At 33.6% G+C, this 20,819-nt stretch overlaps 3 protein-coding genes across 11 annotated transcripts; 1 reads left to right on the top strand and 2 right to left on the bottom strand.

Moving 5' to 3' along the window:
• Positions 1–9: 9 nt before the first annotated feature.
• Positions 10–9,375, bottom strand: LOC114879201 (ATP-binding cassette subfamily C member 4-like). Of its 2 annotated transcripts, none has more exons than XM_029193905.2 (17): positions 9,016–9,375; positions 6,740–6,978; positions 6,448–6,597; positions 6,261–6,371; positions 6,040–6,174; positions 5,544–5,748; positions 5,237–5,459; positions 4,502–5,158; positions 3,910–4,424; positions 3,534–3,815; positions 3,237–3,466; positions 2,646–3,154; positions 2,342–2,572; positions 1,913–2,247; positions 1,563–1,808; positions 1,185–1,487; positions 10–1,087 (listed from the first exon to the last, which is right to left on the bottom strand). In XM_029193905.2, exons 3-17 carry the CDS (start codon positions 6,519–6,521, stop codon positions 947–949), a joined length of 4,197 nt encoding a protein of 1,398 aa, XP_029049738.1. In that variant the 5' UTR covers positions 6,522–6,597; positions 6,740–6,978; positions 9,016–9,375; the 3' UTR covers positions 10–946. The 2 variants fall into 2 exon arrangements, with proteins under 2 accessions (XP_029049738.1, XP_029049739.1); XM_029193906.2 differs by lacking the exon at positions 9,016–9,375 and adding an exon at positions 7,044–7,170.
• LOC114879205 (probable H/ACA ribonucleoprotein complex subunit 1-like protein) lies at positions 7,702–20,815 on the top strand. 8 transcript variants are annotated; one of them, XM_029193915.2, is made up of 10 exons: positions 7,702–7,759; positions 14,551–14,657; positions 14,748–14,915; positions 14,995–15,207; positions 15,313–15,501; positions 15,575–15,743; positions 15,819–15,933; positions 16,136–16,267; positions 16,930–16,971; positions 17,048–20,246. In XM_029193915.2, the coding sequence occupies exons 2-10, from the start codon at positions 14,563–14,565 to the stop codon at positions 17,095–17,097; spliced, it is 1,173 nt and encodes a 390-aa protein (XP_029049748.2). In that variant the 5' UTR covers positions 7,702–7,759; positions 14,551–14,562; the 3' UTR covers positions 17,098–20,246. The 8 variants fall into 8 exon arrangements, with proteins under 8 accessions (XP_029049748.2, XP_029049747.2, XP_029049750.2 ...); XM_029193914.2 differs by lacking the exon at positions 7,702–7,759 and adding an exon at positions 14,222–14,307; XM_029193917.2 differs by lacking the exons at positions 7,702–7,759; positions 17,048–20,246 and adding exons at positions 14,236–14,347; positions 20,514–20,815.
• On the bottom strand, positions 9,680–13,762 carry LOC114879203 (serine/threonine-protein kinase polo). The gene is made up of 7 exons (XM_029193912.2): positions 13,455–13,762; positions 12,833–13,057; positions 12,537–12,754; positions 12,136–12,431; positions 11,766–12,062; positions 11,111–11,511; positions 9,680–11,033 (listed from the first exon to the last, which is right to left on the bottom strand). Exons 1-7 carry the CDS (start codon positions 13,545–13,547, stop codon positions 10,836–10,838), a joined length of 1,728 nt encoding a protein of 575 aa, XP_029049745.1. The 5' UTR covers positions 13,548–13,762; the 3' UTR covers positions 9,680–10,835.
• Positions 20,816–20,819: the final 4 nt, after the last annotated feature.

The following is a 20,819-nucleotide window of genomic DNA, read 5'->3' as shown; positions in this document are numbered from 1 at the left end:
CCATTAATGTATATAAAAGTACAATTTTATTTATAATTAATGTACTCGGGGCCACATGATAAACGCGTTGCTTCAAACACAATGTAGAATGTACAATGTACAACATACTTTGGCAGTTACATTCGACTCGACGTATTGTAACACACAGTATAATAAACATTTTATCTGCTTCCTTGATACAAGTATTAGATGTACAAGTTAATTCAGTGTTTTTAGATTTGAAAAGTTACTACTACTTTTCAAAAATAAGACTTGAATAAAAGAAAGAAAGAAAGGACACCGAATTAATTTTTACATATAATAGGTATAATGGGTATAACAGGTAAGTATACGTATAGATTCGTCGAGCACAGCATAAAGGATTAATTGACTTTCTACATACACATGTGTATATATATATTATAAAATATTATAGTTACTCAAACTATAGTACATTATCCATTTACGTAACATAATACAATTGTAATATACATATTGTAAATGTATATTCATTATTACCTACTTATCTTACTACATATATCTTCCTTATAATACACTATTATTTGGCATCTTGTAAGTCGTAAATACACATATAGGTATACACCTAAATTAAATGTTTCAGTTATTATATATTGAAAATTGTTAAAAATTCTTGAAAATTGTAAATATAGACGACTTTTGGTGTAAAATAAAAATTCAAGTACACTGCACAGCAGTATTTGCATTTAAAGTACTACGAAATACCTATACATACTTACGATTAGGTGTATGTCTATGAAAATAGGAAGATAGAAAAATATGATTGTTTTAATATCGTTGCCGCTTAAAAGTTAGAATAATACTTGATATAAAACTGGAATCAGTAGAAAATTGTATTCGTTAGATTGGTTGTCGTTAATCTACGGGCACGGACATAAAAATTTCATTTAATTCAGGGATTCAGCCACGGGGTTTGATACGGTAACGATCATCGTTCTCCGTATTTGGTAATGTAAGACTGTTTCGCTATCCTAAGTAATTGGTCGTACATAGCGCGGTCGGTTTCTTTTACCAACGAGGTAAATTGACTGTAACTATTTTGTAACAGTATATGGGGATGATCGTATTCCTAAAATGATTATTCTTGTTGTTATTATTATTATTATTATTATTATTATTAATAACTATAGTATTTTACTATATGTAGCAAGTAATATCTTACTTACCGCCATACGACCTTTATCCATAACTAAGACCTTATCGCTATCCATAATGGTATTTAATCGATGAGCAATAGTAAGTACAGTGCACTTGATGAACTTTTTCCTGATTGTATTCTGAATTAAAGCATCCGTTTGCGGGTCCACGTTAGCTGTTGCCTCGTCGAGCATCAGTATTTTATTATTTCTTAAGATAGCTCTTGCCAAACAGACTAATTGTCTTTGGCCAACACTGTAATTGCTACCCCTATCTAATACACGGCTTTCTAAGCCAGTACCGATAGTCAGAACAGCGTCTTTTAATTCCACCTATACCAGGGACAAGATGAGATGAGATTGACGATGAGAAAAGAAAATCTCTTTTCATTTAAAATGTTAACGTACCTCTTCGATCACCTCCCACAAAGCTGTATCAGAGAATTCATTGAAAGGATCTAAATTACGTCTCAAAGTACCCGAGAAAAGAACTGGATCTTGAGGAATGATCGATATGTTGCGTCTCAAATCTTCTAGACAAAAACTCGCCGTGTCTATACCATCAATTTCTATCGCTCCTTCGATCTTTGCCAATCTGAACAATGCTGAAATCAAGGAGGATTTTCCAGCACCTGTTCTTCCAACAATTCCTACCTGTGATGAAACGTTTATTCTGTAATTTTCTACTTCTCTTCTAGTTAATTATTATTATTATTATTATTATTATTATTATGACCTTTTGTCATAAAGTGACGAACCTTTTCACCAGGATTAATGACAAGATTTAATCCCTTCAATACCGGAGGATCCTCTTCAGCGTATCGCATATAAACATTCCTGAATCTGATCATTCCATCGGTAGGCCAGTTCTTGGGAGCATTAGCTGGAAGCGCATCCTGCTTATCAGTTTTCTTTGCAAATTTCCCTCTGTCGCGTAAATTCGGTTCTGCTGGAATGTTTGTATATTCTAGTACACGTTCCACAGCCATCATCTGATTCGCAGCCTCGGCGTTCTGTCGCATACCCCACTGAATCATTCCAGTCATGGCCATTACTTGGGTGATGGCCAGACCTACTTCACCACCAGAGAATGCTGCAAGATCGGTAATTGGTAATGATCAATATCGGTAATGATCATTAAAAATAAAAAAGGAAGAAAATATCTTACGTTAGGATAAAATTCTTACATTGTTCCAGTAAAAGGAAACTGAACGTAACCAATGATGTGAAAACAAAACAGAATATGTCCAATGAGAATCCAAAGCCGCTGCTCGATACTACGTACATATAAACGGTGGAAGTATGAACATCTTGTAATTTATCAAATTCCTTCTTTAAAATATTCTGTGCGCCATAAGCTCTGATAGTAGTTAATCCATTTAGAGTAGCGTTTAAGTGAGTGAAGACGGGAGAGCGAGCTGAAAAAAAATTTTAACTATTATTATAGATATACATATGTTTCGTCCAGCTCGAAATTGAGTTGGCACTTACTCATTCCTTCCAAACGCTTGATATTTTTGCTGGTTTTTAAGTATACTTTTCGTATCCAGTAGAACACAGCACCCAAGAATACAATTGGAATTAAGAAAAGTGGATTAACGATGCACGATACTATTAACGAACCAAACATCATCATACATATTTGACCAGCGTCCAGCACAGCCTTTGGTAATAATTCGTCGATGGTTCCCATATCTTTGGAAAATCTATTAAGGATACGACCGCTGGGATTTGTATCGAAAAACCTCATGCCTGTTCTAATCAGTGCATTAAAGGCCATGTCGTGTAATCTTTGACTGCATAATATGCAGACCTTGTAAAACGCTAGCGATCTTGTAATGCCAATGCAAAACAGGCCAACAACTATGGCTGTGTAAATGTACATGTAACTGTAGACGGTAGAAATATTAAAAGTATCCAACTTTTCTATTACTGTGTCGTTGGTAGCATTGATGGCAGTCTGTTCAAGTAAATAACTCCGTGTTTCTTCCTCGCTTACTCTGTCAAATATTTCAAATAGAAATTGTTATAGTATTATATGTAGAATTGCGTATAGTGTATAGTGTATAGTTTAACACTTACAATATAGGAACAAAGTAATCGTTGAGACTAGCGATGAATTGTGTTAATATAAAGAGTAATAAAAGCGTCACTGCGAGACATAAATTAGCACCAGTTTGAAAATATTTAATAAATATTGGTCCCTTGACTGTTCCGCGCGAAGTTCCTTCTAAACCGTCGTTAAAGTTTTCAGCGTCATCGTTTTCCTCTTCGTCGTCTGTTCCTCCGCTACTGGCATCCGGTGTTCGACTCTACTTAGAACAAATATATATGTATATTATACCAAATTGCGATAGAAAACGTTAAGGTAAAACATACTCTGGTGCTTGACGATGAAAACTGTCTTCGCATGACACTCTTTTCCAAAGAAGAATCATCGTTTGTTTCGTTCTCAGCCGCTAACAGTTCAGCATACTCTGGTCGTTGATTCAACAAGTCTTGATAGTATGAAAAAACTGTAGCTTTCCCTTGCTCGATTAAAATAATAGAATCCACGTTTTTTATATATTGTAGTTGATGAGTAGCCAGGATCCTAGTTTTTCCAGCTAAATATCGTTGCATACATTCTTCGAATAAATGCTTGCTAACGTGTGTATCCACCTGCAGCGTGTACGAGTAGACGATTGAAAATTTTTGTGAAATTTATAATTTATAATTGATAATTGAAACGAAAGCAAGACGAGCGAACACTTACAGCGCTTAGAGGATCGTCCAACAAATAAATGTCTGCTTGTCTATAAAGAGACCTAGCTAAATTGATCCTAGCTTTCTGTCCTCCGGACAAAGAACTTCCTCTTTCTCCAACGACTGTTTGATCGCCCTGAGGGAACTGTTTAAAGTCTCGAAGCAAAGAACACGCTTTAACAACCTTCTGATATCTATGACGATCGTACGTTTGACCAAATAGTATATTCTGTCTAACAGTGGAACCAAAAACCCATGCTTCCTGTCCTGCGTAGCTTAGGCTTCCGTTTACTTTAACATGACCTTCTACTATATCTATTTCACCAAGAATAGCGGAGAGAAAAGAACTCTTTCCAGCTCCAACCATACCAATCACTGCATACATTTTTCCTTTTTCAATCTCGAGATTTATATTTTCAAGCGTGTTCTCCGACTGACCTGGTTCCCACTTGGCTCTGAGGTTGACCATTTTCACTGCATACGTCTCCTCGTTGTTCATTATAGAAGCAGAAGAACGTTTCTTCTCTGTAATTTTAATATTTTAATAAACATTTTCAACAGTTTTAATGAAAATAAATAAAAGACAATCTTCCTGTATTTACCTCCCATAAGATTAGCCGTCTTCTGTAACAAATCATTAGCAACAACTACCAGACCATTGTGCTTTCTCTTTTCTATGGAATCGTCGAGATTTTCATACTCGTTCGTATCTTCGTCTGCGTATGGTATATCAGGCTTGGATGTTTTGTTAGAAGCTTGTTTCGAATCATTGTTAATGCTACCATTAATGCTGGCCGCAAATTTGTTCAGAGCGAAGCTATTTTCGCAAAACTCCTCGTACATGAGAAAATGTTGCAATCTTCTTACGGCTACCATACATTCGGCTATTTCCGCAAAACCGCGTACAAACATTCCGGACATGGTGTGCGCCAATATGTTGAAATACGAAGAGAAAACGAAAACCTTATCAGCCGTTAGTTCGTTTCCAAACAGTAGCATACTGATAAGCGTACAGTAAAGAGCCATTCTGGTAGTGAACAAATTAAACGTCATATAAATGCCTCTTATGTAGGCACTCTTGGAAACTACTTTCAATTCTAATTTCCGTGCAGTCTCGATCAGAGCGCAAAACGGTTTCTCCCACGCGTACATCTTTATTACTTGCACACCTGATATGATCTCGTCCATCAGACGGACTCTTTCGTCGGTTTTTATAGCAGTTTGCAATCTAAACTTGGACGATAGTTTTCCCGTGTATGCTAAAATAAAATAAAAAAATAAAGAAATAAAGAAATAAAGAAATAAATAAATAGAATTATTCTTTAGCAGAAACTTACATTGAATCGGCACGACAACGAAGACTGCGGCAATACCGATCAGACCGGCATATCCTGCTTCGGTGTACAAAAAATATGCTATAATCAGCGCAGAGAGCGGCGCGGACCACATATGATGAATAAAGATGGAAACAAGATCAAATCTATTCACGTCGTTAGCCAACAAATTAACTATCTTGCCCGGTGCCGTTTCGCCTAAAGCTGTTTTACTAAGCCGCAACGCCTATACAGTATACATACATATGTATATATAGTATAGGTACATAGAAGGTATAGTTAAGAAAATTGATCTATTATAAATAATTACCTTCCGATAAACAATCGAACAAGCGGCGACTCTAATTCTCGCACCGACATGGAACGCGCCAAAAACTGACTGATTCAGTGTAACGACGTTCACTGCTGTTGCTAAACAAATACCAGCCGCATATAAAAGTGCAGTCTGGTAAGTTTCGTCCGAGGTCTTTTTGAAGTAACGTAACAATCCTCCGAGCAGTATAGGTGTTCCTAATCTTTGACAAAAAATACATACATATGTATTTAAATCCTGGTAAATTTCATGTCGTTTGAATTCGTTTTCGAAATCTTTACTCTTTAGATATTTTATATCGATTGTGCGATCACTGATCAGATTTACGATTAGAGACCAGTCACTCACTTCTGCTTCTCGTCGTAGCTCGAACGAATTTTATCTCTTTACCCCATCCCCGATAATCTCACACTATTTCTACGCGTATCATTTCTATTTATTATATGTATACAAATAGAATTGGTTATCGAAATTATAAATGATCGATCGATACCTTATTATAAATTCGTTGAGTATTTGCATTAAACCAAGCGCAGCGTATTCCCATATAAAGGTGCGAAAAATAGCTCTCAATAAACTGGGCTGTCGTTTGTGCCTTCTCGAATTTTCCAACTCGTTGTTCCATCGCCTGAAAAGTTAATATGTATATAAATTCAAACGAATTTGCTTTCTTTATACAATTTACCAATCAGATTTTATTATTTCGATACCAACTTTTCTAGTTTGTCACCGAGCACGTGAGATCTGTCGGTCTTTAAAGGATTATACAAATCGTCTGTTTGCAAAATCTTCTTGTATCCTGTCTTGAATAAATCTATTGTCCACCTGCGTATCATAAGAAAAGAAATGAAATAGAAATAATTGAAATACAGAAAAATATACTGTTTGGTGCGAAACTTACCACCAAAACAATACCGATATTAAATTGGCCTTTTCTCGTGGATTCGGTTTCGACTTGACACTGCTCGAGTCCATCTTCTACGATGCGATTGCAATTCCGATTCCGATTGCGGTACATTAACTAGCCCCTTTATGATACTTTGTTCGCAAACTGAAAAATCTTGTTTGATTAGTCTCCGAGAAAGCCTGTATGTACATACATACTAAAGTGGATAATAAAAAGAAAAGAAAAGAAAAGAAAAGAAAAAATAGGAAAAACAAAAAAAGAAATAGAAAACGAAAAGGATTCTCACTATGTATATTATGTATTCTCAGAAAGATATGTAGATATATTATAGGTGGTTTAGCTTTGAGGTAGCTTATCTCTTCAAAGAGTCTTCTTACGAGAGTGGATTAATTGACGTAAAATTGAGCAATCTCTAATTAGAGAAATATGACTTTTCATCCAATCTTGAAATTCCGGGATACTGTTCTTCTCTTCTGACACGGAACCGTTTCATGGATGAAAGTAAGACGTATATCGGTCGAGCACCTGTATTTAAAAGAAAAAGAGATTATGCGTATGTATCATATCCGTGTCACGGTGTATGTACATACATATGCTGATTTCTTCTCTTTATCTCGTTAACTTTTGCTTTGTCATTGATCAAATAACGAGTGTGGAAGGTCGAATGATATTTTTGCAGTGTGCGTTACCGGGGTATGTATTTACCTACTTATTCCGAACATAAGTTACTTTCCTTCGCTGACAGTACGTAGGATAAATGAAATGTTCAAATTAACCCCCTCTTTTTCTTTTTTTATTTTTTTATTTTTTTGTCTAATATTTTAAGACTTACAATTAGTTTATCGTGTGCCGATAGAATATCTTCCGTGAAACGAAGATGAAATAATGCCAGTAATCTTTGCTGTCATACGTGATTCAGCATTAATACCCTACTATCTGGACTGCTATAAATTATTCTCGTTGCGAGAAAAAGGAAAAGACTCGGAAACTCTTGGACGGACGAATTATCATCTTTGCGAAACAGTTTCTCAGTTTCCCTACATGTTAATTCTTCTAATTGTACAGAAATCGTATAGAAATCGTATAAAAGCCTATTAGGTGAAGAAAATTACGCTGGTCATGATTATTCAACAGAGATTTTTATCACAGAAAATATTATGATACTTATGTAATAATGAATAAAGAATTCACTCGGTAATAATAGAGTATAAGACACAATGACACGATCAACCTTGATTTTGTTCGATACGTACTCGCATACTCGGATGTCTACACGCACGGAATCGTAAAACAATTAGCGAACAAGGTAAACGAACCGTCCTTCTTTACTATTCTTAAGATCTTAACAAATTTATTGTGCGCGCGAAATGAAGATACATGTGTATGTAAATATCTAACGATAAGTACGTGGTACCGGAAAGGAAGAAAAAAAAAAGCACTGGTATTAAATTACAACTTTGCAAAGTTCCGTATCTACTAGAAATATGAATATATTTCTTTTTCTCTTCTTAACGCAGTTTAATAGACTTTTATCGCGTTCTCGATTGTACTAAATTCTACAAGGTACTAAAAGAAAAAGAAAACCAACATTTCTGACCATACAAGGCATAATAAAATATTGCGTATACGTAACTTTAGGTATTAATGGGTTAAGTAAGATATGTACTACGATTCGTTGAGAACAATAGAAATGTGTTATGCAACGAGACGTCGAAACGTTCAGCGGGATTCAAACGAAACATTCAAATCTATCACACGACGATGGAATAACTTCTTTTCCCTTATTTTCGAGAAATATAAATATATCAATTTCAATTAATTATTAAATCATCTTTCTTTTCTTATTCTTTTATTCTTTTATTCTTTTATTCGGTTTCGTTATTAATCGTCATCATCGTTGGTTGTGTAACGTAATCCGACTAATGGAATGGTTACGCTAAACGACGCTATGTGAAATTATTGTTATCGAGACAGAAGTTGAGAACGGGTCAATTGTGGACAACGCGTGATGTGTAATGTTTTGCGTGATACCAACATTCCTTCTAACTTTATTTAATACGTACAAGAATAACTGTACAGCCAGTAAATAACCCGCGTCATCTTATCTATTTCGCGCAGATGTGACAGAAAATGAAGGTGAAAGTCGGAAAGTTTGTTTTTCAAACTACTTGTTAAAAAAACAATTTCTATTATCGTTCGTTCTTCTTATTTTCAGACCTTCTGATATTGCCTGCCGATCATCAATCAAATTCACTCTGTCAAATCACAGTTTTTCCTAATACATATGTACTTTCTTAGACACGGCTGCTGTAACGGGACATGGCTAATCTATTTAAAAGGATCTGCTTTACCGAATGCATCGAAATTTTAGAAGCAATCTAAAAGATATTTTCAGCTCTCGGTATACCGGGTAGTACCGTCTACAATTGACCTTGGCTTCTAACACCGCGACTACAACTTAGGAGGGAACAACTTCATCGCGAACAGCCAACTTGATTCTACGAAACATTTCTTATATGCATATATACATACATATGTACATACTCACTGTACTGTACTCACCTTCTTTCTTTAGTACTGTTCGTTTCCCGCTCTACAATAGAATATCACACTTTATGCATTAAAGTTACTTCCTTATAGTAATTAAACGGCCATCAACAAATCCTAGTTGCGTATGTTTGGCGCAAAGCCCACGCCGCTACTGAACCAGGTTTTGCCTTTCTTTCCCGAGCCTCGCATGCTCGCATCTCCTCTTCGTTCTATGACGTATCCTAATTCCATTACATTGTACTTACGTACCGTCGATACAGTCGGTTTACATCGTTACATTTACCTCCTGGTGGTCGCTGATATCAATTGAATTCCTTCAATTTTCTCATCATTCCTATCGTCATCTTCAATATTTCTTTTTTCCATAATTATAATCTTCTTCAATTCGTTCTAAATTCTCAATACTTCTATATATGTATACAATATATGTATGTATGTATATGTATGTATATAATACAGTTTTACGTTTACATGCACATGTTGATTCCAACTAAACATTTTTCCCCAAATTACAACTATATATGTATTTCTTTTTCCTGTATATTTTATTTCAATAGTTTCTTATTTTTTTATGAAACTTTATTATAATAATAAAAATTTTGATAAAATTTTACCAGGTATCATCCTATCGAAACCATACCTAACCTAATAAAAATAAAACTTTATAAAGAACGTGTTTAAGTAGGAAAACAATTTATTTCACCTTCAAAACAGTGTCATAGGCTACTTACAAAAATAATACTATTATTACAATTGTTTTCATGCTTATACGATACGCTTATACAATATGTATTGTGTATAGTACCACAAGATGTGTCTATGTACATTTGTATATTTAATATTTATATATCATTTTTTTTTCTTTTTCTTTTTCTCCTTCTTCTTTCATAATCCATTAGAATATAATTTTTTAAAATATCAATTTAAATCTTATAAATACGTATTGTCCTGTTTGTCTCGATATGCTTATTCTATTCAAAAATCTTCGTTTTATTTTCATCTAGGTACCGTGTAATCAATTTTATAATTAAAAAATTTTTATATCCTCTTGTAAAGTCTAGAGAATCGGAAGCTTTAGTAATCAATCGCTTTAGTCGTTTGTACATATGTATTTTACACACGTTCGTAGAATGAGAAACATCGATTATATTATTGGTCAAGTATCAATTTGAAAAGTTAACAATAACTACAAATATTTGTATTAATCGTGACTGAAATATTGAAAATATTGAAAATATTGAAAATATTGAAAATTAGCTCGCTTATTCTTCTCGTATACTGATAAATAAACGAATGTACAATTGCACTACTCCATCGAAGCGTGATGACAATTATTATGCAAACTTATTCTTTCCTAATTATTTCGGATGTTTAACGAGGAGCGATATACATATATCTACATATATTGTATATATGTGTCATGAAAAAATATTTCAATTTAATATTCGTTGTTTTTATAAAAACGTCAAAGTATGAGTCATTGGGCGAACAACTACGATCATAACTTAATTGTCTGAAACGATAAAAAAAACATAAAAGGTCCTTTGATAACATGAAAGACCTCTCCTGCATAATTATTTCAATTACTTGCATGATTTATAGATGTTTTCTTTCACTGTTATAATAAAAACATCTAGCAAAATTCTATATATTTCTATAAAATAAAATAAAAATAAAATAACTACTTGTCTTTGTTATTCGCCAAATATAAAGGCATCATTAAGGTTTTACTTAAAAAAAAAAGAAAAAAAGATATCATCTAAAATAATACACTGTTGTATCAGAACTGTGTGTTGCTTTTTTTCCTAACCCATTAGAGCTTTCACTACTAATTATCGAGCTTGAGAATTCGATAACATTAATACAAGTTTCTCGTAAGCGTACGTTAAATTTTTCGCCAAACCTTTGCAGCATCCGTTTTCTTGTATAGTTTGAAATCTATAAGTTCGGAAATTCTTCTCTGTATCTATGTACGTGACAGCCGCCATTAACGGGCACATAATAATTTTCGTATGATCTAGAAAATTGATCTGGAAAGGAAACGATCTTATTAGACTTTTTATCTATCAAATTTAAACAATACCTAAATAAAAAAATCTAAACTTACCTGTACCGTTCCATTTGTCAACTGCATAACGACAGCACTCTGTGTTCTGAACCACTGATACATGTATGGTATCCTAGACATTGCATCGCTTGGTTTCACGCTAACTGAACTACCAGCTTTCATTAAATGTTCTTTCATGTATTTCAAAAAGAAGTTCATTAATTTCATTTTTTTTTCTAATTCACCCGGGTATTCCCTGACCGTGTAATACAGTTCATTCCCATCGCGATTTATGTAATGAATATTAAAACAATTAGCTAACATTATTAACCGAGTGCCGTCATTATACATTACACCGACTCCATCGTCGGAAAGTTGATATCCAAAACCGTATTTATCCGAATAATCAACCCATTTGCTTATCCATACTACAGGCTGTGCAGCTGGATCTGTCATTTCGTCTGAAAAATAATTTCAATCAAATTTATTTAACGCGATCATTTCAATTTTAATAGTAACGCTGCCGCTATTAAACACATATTAGCTTCGATCAGAAAAAAATTATTAGATTCATGCCTGAGCTTTCAGCATCAAAATCAGATAGGATCAGATAGGATCAGATAGGATCAGATTGAATATATCCGTTCATGGAATATGGAATAAATGGAATATGGAATAATAAATGGGCCATCTGAACCCCTGCTGATCATCGTACCTGCTGACGAAGTTGTTTCTCTACTTGGTTTAGATTTTAACACAGCAGCCAGCTGCTCTCGTAACGTTTGCAGCATCTTTTTGATGTCGAGATTCATTTTTTGAACTTCGTTCATTGCATCTGCAGGCTTTGTCTTACAAGCTGGACTAATAGGTACTCGAAATACTAAGTCTTGTCCCTCTCCTCCTACATTAGTATTCATTTCAGATAATGGTTTGCGTTGATTATGCATTTCTAACATATCTAAACGAGGTGCCATTGTCAAACACGATAGAGGTAAACTGAGGGGCATAAAACCTGTAACATGTAACACATGTACCGCATAAATAAATAATCACCGATTTTCTGCGTACCGATACGCGACACTTACCACAAGTAAAGAATGGATCTGTCATTAATTTTGATATCGAAGGTCGTTTAGACGGATTTCCTTGTAACATGTTAGATATTATATTCACTGCAATCATATTGATATGGCTAGGAATTTTATATTGAACCTGCTTAATTCTAGCATAGGTCTCTCTTAAACTGGACGTTTCAAATGGAGGTTTACCCACTAGCAAGGTGTACATAATGCATCCGATACTCCATATGTCAACTTCGTAAGAATGACCGGCTTTAGTTAAAATTTCTGGTGCTATGTAATTAGGTGTTCCGCAAAGCGTTCTATTAACAGAGCAAGAATTTTCATTATTTTTCGATTTTTCGATTTTTCCATTTTTCCATTTTTCCATTTTTAGATACGCATTCTACATCATATCAAACAATTACTTTTTTCGCTCTCCTTCGTGTTCCAGTCTGGTTGCCAATCCAAAGTCACCGATCTTAACTTGCAAATCGTCGCTCAAAAATAAGTTACCTAATTTTAAATCTCTATGAATAATTTTATTTTGATGCAAGTAATTTACGCCGTCTAAAATTTGCTTCATGTAATATCTCGTTTCACATTCTGTTAAGGCTTTTCTACGTTTATGTAATTCCATCATTGACTAGAAAATACAATGATCCGGTTAACAAACTACATCCTTTTAAAATACTTCTAGAGAAATGTTATAGATCCAGTTTACCCTTTTGCGGCATAATTCCAAAATTATGTACACGTTATGTGGATCATCGAAAAACCCATAAAAGCCAACAACATTTTTATGATTCAGGGTTTGGTGAATGGAAATTTCTTGCGTCATTTTTTCTCTGTGGTTGCTTTTTGTAATTTGTGATTTTGGTACAATTTTTCCAGCAAATGTACGATGCGATTTTGACTCCCTAATTTCATAGCATTTTGCGAAACCACCCTATAAAATTGTACAAACAAATATTAAGCGACAACTTTTCTTTTTAAACGTATTGTTTGCGCATTGTGTGGTACGTATTCCAATAGAATGAAGACAAAGTCTTTCCAAATATTATTACTTTATACACCTAGCCAAATTGGTTTTAATATTTGATACGAAAGATTAAAACAACTTATCTCTTGATGTATATATTTTATATACGATCTTCATAAATCTACGAGGATAAAGCAACAAGTGTAATGTTGCCATGTTTATATAAAAAATAACATTTCTTCGTGAGAGAAAAAAAAGATGTACTTAAATATAGAAAAAATATATATATATACATATATATATATTCAGCTTGCGGGTGTGCTATTACAGTAAAGAAAAATCAAATACGAAAGAACAAACTTACTTTTCCAAAAAACCTGCCCTTGGTATAACTTTTTCCAGAGTTTACATCGTATATCACATCTGGAATAATGCATTCTTTTTCGTCCTTCGACATCTTGTGCTACTGTTTCTGACTAATTGTAAAATATGCAGTGTAAAACTTTGTGTTCCGTACAAAATTACTTGGATCCTCTCTCTGCCTTGTGAAAAGAAATATATTGAACGTTAACTTTCCTGCGAGATACAAATTGCTGCTTTTACTCGCGTAAGAAAGGCAACGGATTTCAATATTTAAATCCCAGTTTGTTGGCCAATCCCGAGTATGCTTGTGCGTATGACCAACTATACCGTACCGTTTTTCACTAGAAACAACTAGAAGCAACTAGCAGTAAAAATGACGTCAAATCATGTTTTCATGAAAAATCATTGCGAGTTCATTTTTTTTGTTTTTTTTCCTTTATATTCTATAAATAACCTCCAATATATTCGTCGCTGCAGTTTTAAATATTTTTTACAAGTATTTATAAAAATGTATCTGTAACATAAAATATATTATATTTCATTTCCTCTAGTAATAATAATCTTTCTTAATTGATCGATATATTGATACAAATAGAAGTTTAAATAATTAGAAGATGAGGAAATTAAATTTAAATTACACAATTTAAATATAATACAAACTGTATAACCGAATTCAATTAAAGATCTTAGATAAAAGTTATAATAATTCAAATTTTTAGATGTCATATGAGAACTCTTCGTAATATACAGGATATCCGGTAATGTTAGTGTAGTAAATTCAGTGGTGTGGTCGATGCTTCTCTTTCCGGCAACCGGCGTCCATTTTCATTGTTGGCTTATCTAAGACTGGCGCGGTTCGTATCTATGAACGGATTATTTAGCAATAAGTGAAATGTAAGCATATTTCGGTAGCAATACAGTGTATAGTTTATATGGCTTTTTACGGTGATAAATATAAGAATCTCAGTTTATCATAGAATCAAGAATAATTGTGAAAAATCGTCTAGACATCCCGAGAAATCTGAGCGTCTATATTTTAATTTCTGGCATAATGGAGTATGTATTGTTATATTAAGATTTTTATACAAAAATTTTAGATACATTAAAAAATGGAAGGCGCGCCAACTGGCAGAGGTGGATTTCGTGGTCGCGGTGGTCCAGGTGGCCCAATGAGAGGACGAGGTGGTTTCGGAGATAGAGGAAGGTAATTTTCGCTTCATTTTCTCTTAATTAAATTACTATCGATACTTGTACGAGTTGCATTTAATTTTCTATTTTCATATTACCTTAATAGAGGCGGACCTCCAAGGGGCGGCGGTGGCGGTGGAGGTGGAGGAGGAGGGATGATGCGAGGTGGTCGTGGAAGTGGACTCGGGGGTGGAATGAGGGGTGGACCACCAGGGATGAGAGGTAGAGGTGGTCCTCCTGGTAGAGGCGGTAGAGGTGGACATTTCCCTCCAGGGTATTTATAACTTGTTATTCGCCGATTCTACTTCTCAGATGTATTCCGTTTGTACAACGTAATTTTCTTGATATTTTAGAGGTCCACCAGAACCAGGTATGTCTAGCGGACCCGGTGGTGGTGGACCACCACCAGGAATGGGGGGTCCACCGCGTAGCGGAAGTAGAGGAGGCGGAAGCAGTGGTTTTCGTGGTAGAGGTAGAGGTGATTTTGGCAGAGGAGATAGTCGCGGCGGAAGTAGTAGTTTCCGTGGCCGTGGAGGTATGGATAGAGGCAGCAGAGGAGGATCTAGGTACTTTGCGTAATTACGTAATTGCATAATTTTTTTTTTTCTTTTTTTAATTAAAAACTAGTTATTTGCTTTGTAATTCCTGTTCATTTCTTTATCATTTTTAAGAGGTGGGTCGGGTAGGGGTGGTCTGGGAGGCAGAGGTTTTGGTGATCGCGGAAGCAGAGGAGGTGGACGCGGTGGTGGTCCGACAAAACGAGGAGGTGGACCACCAGGTTCGAGTGGACCTTCGAAAAGACCAAGATTTGATCAACCATCTTCGCAACCTGCAAACGGCTATGCAACTCAACCACCAAGGTCGTCAATGTCTTTAATTTACAAGCGCAAAGTTAAAACCATGGAATATTAACTTTTGAATTTCGGGATACAGCCAAGGATACGGAGGAGGCGCTAGCAGTGCCTATGGTGGAGGACAACAGCAGCCACAGCAGCAGCAGCCAGTGGGATACGGAGGAGGTTACGGATCACAAAATTATACTCAATCATCCTATCAAGGCTATGAGAGTTATCAACAGCCTCCAGATTATGGTCAAACGGCTGTAAGCTATTTTACATAATACATGTTGATTGATATTTGATTAGAACACGTTTCACAAATTTATCTCTCTATACAGGGTTACCCACCGTCAGCTACTGCTGATAGTAGGTACGGTGGAGCACCTGCTGTTCCAGCTACAGGAGCTTTCAGTACTGGAGATCCCTACAGTTATGGCAAAGCACCACCATCAGGTTAGTATGTAATTCTGTAGCTACAACTTTACGTAAAAGTTTTAAAGAAGGAAAAAAATATATATATATATATATATATATATATATATATCGAAGAAATATCGAAAAGCTCGTGTTATGTTTTCGCGAACAATTATAAACAAGGGCGAAAATACTTGAAAAGATCATGATTTAATTAATCTGATATATACTGCATGCACAGCCAATTACCAGCAGGAGGCAGGGGCTGCGAGGGGTGGGGGTATAGGTTATACCCCTGCTAATCCCTATGATGACCAATCTTCTAATGCTACTTCTATGAGCAACAGGGGTTGTTACTCGACGCAACTTTATGGTTAGTTCTTTCGTTCGACACCACCACCACATTTTACATTACGTCCTTATTTTCTCTCTGGTTTCATTCGAGTAAAAGTAAAATAAGGGAGAAAGTAAAGGAGGTAAATAATTAACACCCTGTCCTTATCTTTTTAAATTGTTTATACATTAAATACTTGAATGTATGTACATATATATATAAATATATATATCGATTCAGACGAGAAATGCTTTATTACCAAAGAATTGGATTTTTTTTTCGTAGACACGTGTACGCAAGTAAAAAATTTCCTTTAATTTTTCTATTTCTTTTCTTTGAATTTTTTGGATTTGAAAGAGTTGCGTTTTTTAACTACTCCTTGAAGAAAAAAATTGGCGAGATACAAACGTGTGGTTGTTATAGTTATTTTCATCTAGATACCAGCATTATAGCACTGCCTCCTGCTATCATTTACCATAGATACTTTACCACGATATGTACCGATGAACATTGAGAAAAGGAAAGATAAATATTTTACAAATTTACTTGTATGTAGGTAAAAATATATATATCGGTAAAGTTAAAAATCTGTTGGATTACAGATTTTTCTCGTCTGAGTCACATTCACTTTACATGAAAAACATTTTTAATAACAGTGGGTAATTTGTTCTTTCTTTTTTTTTTTTCTGTTATACTTACAGATTATTCGACTCAAGATGGTGTATATGGAAAACAGGATTATGGTAAGTACAATTTACAATCGAAAAGATTTCTTTAAATTTTCAAAGGCGATTTCTTATCCGGAACAAAAATATTTAGGTTCAATTTTAAACGTACTGCCAAGAAAACGATCATATTTCTTAGTTTAAAGAGACAAACTAGTTTGAAAAACTGAAAATTATTCATTTACGACAAATAAGGAAAAATACGTTTATTATTAACTGTGCAAGAAAGATAATAGAGCAGATTTATTTGAACCGTGTATCGTTAAAAAGTGGCAAACAATATGAAAAAGCAGATGTTACTGTATGGTTATTAAATATTATATTTGTAATTAAGAAAGGATGTAGATCATTGAAAAAAGAGAACTTCATGTCGGATGTATAATGTATAATAATACAAAGTAATTGAAGGATTAGTATCTGTAACATTTAAAGAAATTTAAAAATTTAAGTATATCGTGTGGTGGTAATAAGAGGAAAAATGTTACGCCTTAAAAGAGGAGAAATAATACGTGTATATTCTTTTACTTTTACATGACAATTAATGTTTCTATGAACTAGAATTAAAATACAGAATCAAAGAAAAATCGTATTTACGAAGTGATTGAATGGAGAAGCTATGGTTGTTTGCAGGTGGCAGTGCTGGTTACCAAAACACCCAGTCTCAACGACGTTATTAAATGACATAATCAACTATTTAATTTTATATTCTAGATGTACAATTTTTCAAATTTATAGAATCATTCCTAGCGCGTGAAAAAGTTGGACAAAAGATTTTTTGTCTCAAACACTGAGTGTTATATACATAATTAGTTATCTCATTAATCAATTTTTGGAGAGAAAGAAAGAAAGAAAGAAAGAAAGAAAGGAAGAAAGAAAGAAAAAAAGATAGAAAGAAAGAAAGAAAGAAAATCAAAGGAAATGATATAATGCATTTTAATGAAAGTTTCATAATTTCCTATCTTTGTCGCGCGCATGGAAAAAGCTTTTCATTAATTTGCGCGACAAGCGCGAACGATTGTTTATTAGTTACGATGAAAAGTATAAATGATACGAGCGTTTTATACTTGACTAGCCGTATAGTGTCTAAGTTGTCGTGTTTAGCTAACAACTTTGTTTAACTTTAAGCTTAGTTGGTGTACAGTCATTTTTGAGCTAATCTGCGAATTGTGAAATAATATTAAATCATGTTGTCTTAATTGTAATAGTAAGGACAATGATATTTACATTAATTGAAAAGTCATAAGATAGTTAATAGCTGTGAACACGCAGCCTAATATTACACACACATACACATACACACACATTCACGCAAAAGAAGAAAAAAAAGAGAAAAAACAATTATAGATGTAGAGAAAAGTTGGTGTTTCACATTCTGTATAAAAAAAGAAAAAAAAACATAAAACAAAGGTAATTGTATTTTATGGTGTATTCTTTTTATGGATCGAGGGATCTTGGATTGTATCTGAATATACTGCCCTTTTTGTGCGTTAGTAGTGTGATTTCAATTTTTTGACAATATTTCTATGAAATAAGAATTTTATAATGCATCATTGGTCTTACAGTGCAAAATACTCTGCTCAGCAATGACAAAGATTTGTCATTTATCAAATTTAAACGTAATACGCGTATTAAAGTGTCACATTAGCAGAGACAATCAAATAAAAACAGAATGTCAGCGACACACTGAGAAACAATGTAATTACTCAGGAATTAAGATGCACGAGTAGTAGGAACAGAAATTCGATCCAGTTGTGTGCACGTTAGAGTGCAAAATCTTTATGTAGGGCAGGTAATGTGATCTTATGTTCTATTGGTAAACAATGAAATTATCCAAATCACATTAAAGTCATTTTCATGTGTCATCAACATAGTGATAGCGAATTAATTTAATATTGTAAGTGATAGAGTAACGAGTGAAATGAAAAGAAATCATGAAACAAAGAAAAATGAAAAAACCAGTAATATTTTTTTACATTTATTACTTCCTTACCTTTAACAGTGAGATATGAACTGAGTATTAAAAAAATGTAGAAATAAAAAGGAAAACCAGCAACTGCCGTAGAAATCCAAGTACGTAGGGGGAAGAAAAAAATTACGTTAACGTAATTAACATAGGTATGAGAGGCATTTTTGTTAAAAATAGTAATTGATCTCTCAAGAAAGAAATTTTTCTCAACGAGCGAAAAAAATAATTTTATTTGTTGTACATATTACATACGTATAGTTGGTTAAAGAAATATTTAATGTCCAGAATGAGATAGAATATTATTAGCGTTGTGCAATATTTTTATTGAGCATTGGTGGAGAAATTTAAATATATAAAAAATTTGACAAAAACTAAGTTTATTTCACAGGCGTAACAACAACCTGAGATACTTAGGGAACACAATGAATGAAAGAGAGAATACCTTCCCTCCGTTACCAGCAAGGATAACGTACAATATTATATATGAATAAATGACGACTGTACGATAAAGTTATTATTGTCCGATGGCACAGGTATCATAACAGCTAAATGAAATTTAGAAAATATTCTTTCTTCTGTTAAAATATCATAGTGTTTTCATTAACTATAACATCCTTTTTTCATTTTTCTGAACAATTGATCAATACGAAATAATCAGATTTCATCTTTTTTTTTTACGATGCAAATGATATGGATTAGACAATTTATTGTTTTCCAAGTTATTTATAAAGAAAAGAAAAGAAAAGAAAAAAACAAACAATCTTTAACAAAAAGAAAGACACGAACAATATTAAAGAGTCATGGAAAAGCAAGCAACAAGAATAACGAATCTTAACAAAAATCTATGCTAACATGTATTACGCTCATATATATAGTAAAAGACAAATGCTCGAGTAAACCTCAACCAAAATTCAGGTGAGTAAATACAAATCTATCCGTTTTTTATACCAAAAGAATTACCAATTAATTGAAAACACAAATGTTAGCAAGGATAATATTAAATAGATCTGCATCTATCGGGTGTAAAGTGGAACGATAGGGTGGTGGTTGTCGGTACACCTAAGAAGATGCATCATTTTCTTAGAATAGTATGTAATAGGGATTTAAGTAGTAGTATTATTTTTATATTTAAATATCCTTGAAAAGAAAAGAAAAGAAAAGAAAAGAAAAGAAAAGAATTTAATAAGATATATAGGTATAGGACATACGACGTGTGTTTTTTTTCTTTTCACAAATTTTGAACCGCTTTATACCTACGATACCTGCAGCATTGTATGTTATAACAATGTCATTAATGAGATATAACAATAAGAAATACGAATTGAAATTTGATCAAAAGAAAAAGAAATGATAAGTTATTGCGATCGTAAATACAAAACATGATGAAAAAGCAGGGAAGAATGTACCGAATATTTATAAAAAAAAAGACTAAAAATATAATGTTTTTTATGACATAATTAATAGCAAAACTTGATATTGATACAGTTTATGTGTATCGAGTATGCATTGCGTTTAACGATAGGTATCTATAAGTTTTATTATTGTTCTGATTATCTGTTACATTTTCCTAACTGTTTATCGTTCATTTCTTTAGGATGATAACGACTATACCGTGACACATGATCGAACGACAGATTGAACGAGCTGAGCAACATCTGCCACATGACTGGCATCGACGTTGTTCCTTCATGAAGAAACCGAGCGTTCTTTATTTATAAAAAGGTACCAGCATCGTACTTGATGTGTATACGAAAAGACTGAATTTATCAGATTTATACATATACATAAGTAATCGATTGTAATATAATGTTTGCGATAAGAACAAAAATATACATATATTTTTGCAAATAAAATATAAAACTTATATAAATGGTACAAAATAATATATAAATTTTTAAAA

The sequence above is a fragment of the Osmia bicornis genome, chromosome 11 (genome assembly GCF_907164935.1).
Source record: "Osmia bicornis bicornis chromosome 11, iOsmBic2.1, whole genome shotgun sequence".
In the NCBI taxonomy this organism is placed as follows: Eukaryota; Metazoa; Arthropoda; class Insecta; order Hymenoptera; family Megachilidae; genus Osmia; species Osmia bicornis.
Note: the sequence above shows the minus strand (reverse complement) of the source record. Positions and strands in the feature narration are given on the sequence as shown.

What these genes read in the sequence shown, in the direction of transcription:
- LOC114879201 (XM_029193905.2), bottom strand. Translation starts at nt 6,521, where the DNA reads ATGGACTCGAGCAGTGTCAAGTCGAAACCGAATCCACGAGAAAAGGCC. An exon ending in GACGGCTAATCTTATGGGAG is followed by an intron (nt 4,425 to 4,501) that starts GTAAATACAGGA and finishes TTAAAATTACAG; the next exon opens with AGAAGAAACGTTCTTCTGCT. An exon ending in TGGACGATCCTCTAAGCGCT is followed by an intron (nt 3,816 to 3,909) that starts GTAAGTGTTCGC and finishes TACACGCTGCAG; the next exon opens with GTGGATACACACGTTAGCAA.
- LOC114879203 (XM_029193912.2), bottom strand. Translation starts at nt 13,547, where the DNA reads ATGTCGAAGGACGAAAAAGAATGCATTATTCCAGATGTGATATACGAT. An exon ending in TGGAATTATGCCGCAAAAGG is followed by an intron (nt 12,755 to 12,832) that starts GTAAACTGGATC and finishes TGTATTTTCTAG; the next exon opens with TCAATGATGGAATTACATAA. An exon ending in AGATCCATTCTTTACTTGTG is followed by an intron (nt 12,063 to 12,135) that starts GTAAGTGTCGCG and finishes TACATGTTACAG; the next exon opens with GTTTTATGCCCCTCAGTTTA.
- LOC114879205 (XM_029193915.2), top strand. Translation starts at nt 14,563, where the DNA reads ATGGAAGGCGCGCCAACTGGCAGAGGTGGATTTCGTGGTCGCGGTGGT. An exon ending in CAGATTATGGTCAAACGGCT is followed by an intron (nt 15,744 to 15,818) that starts GTAAGCTATTTT and finishes CTCTCTATACAG; the next exon opens with GGTTACCCACCGTCAGCTAC. An exon ending in TTACTCGACGCAACTTTATG is followed by an intron (nt 16,268 to 16,929) that starts GTTAGTTCTTTC and finishes TTATACTTACAG; the next exon opens with ATTATTCGACTCAAGATGGT.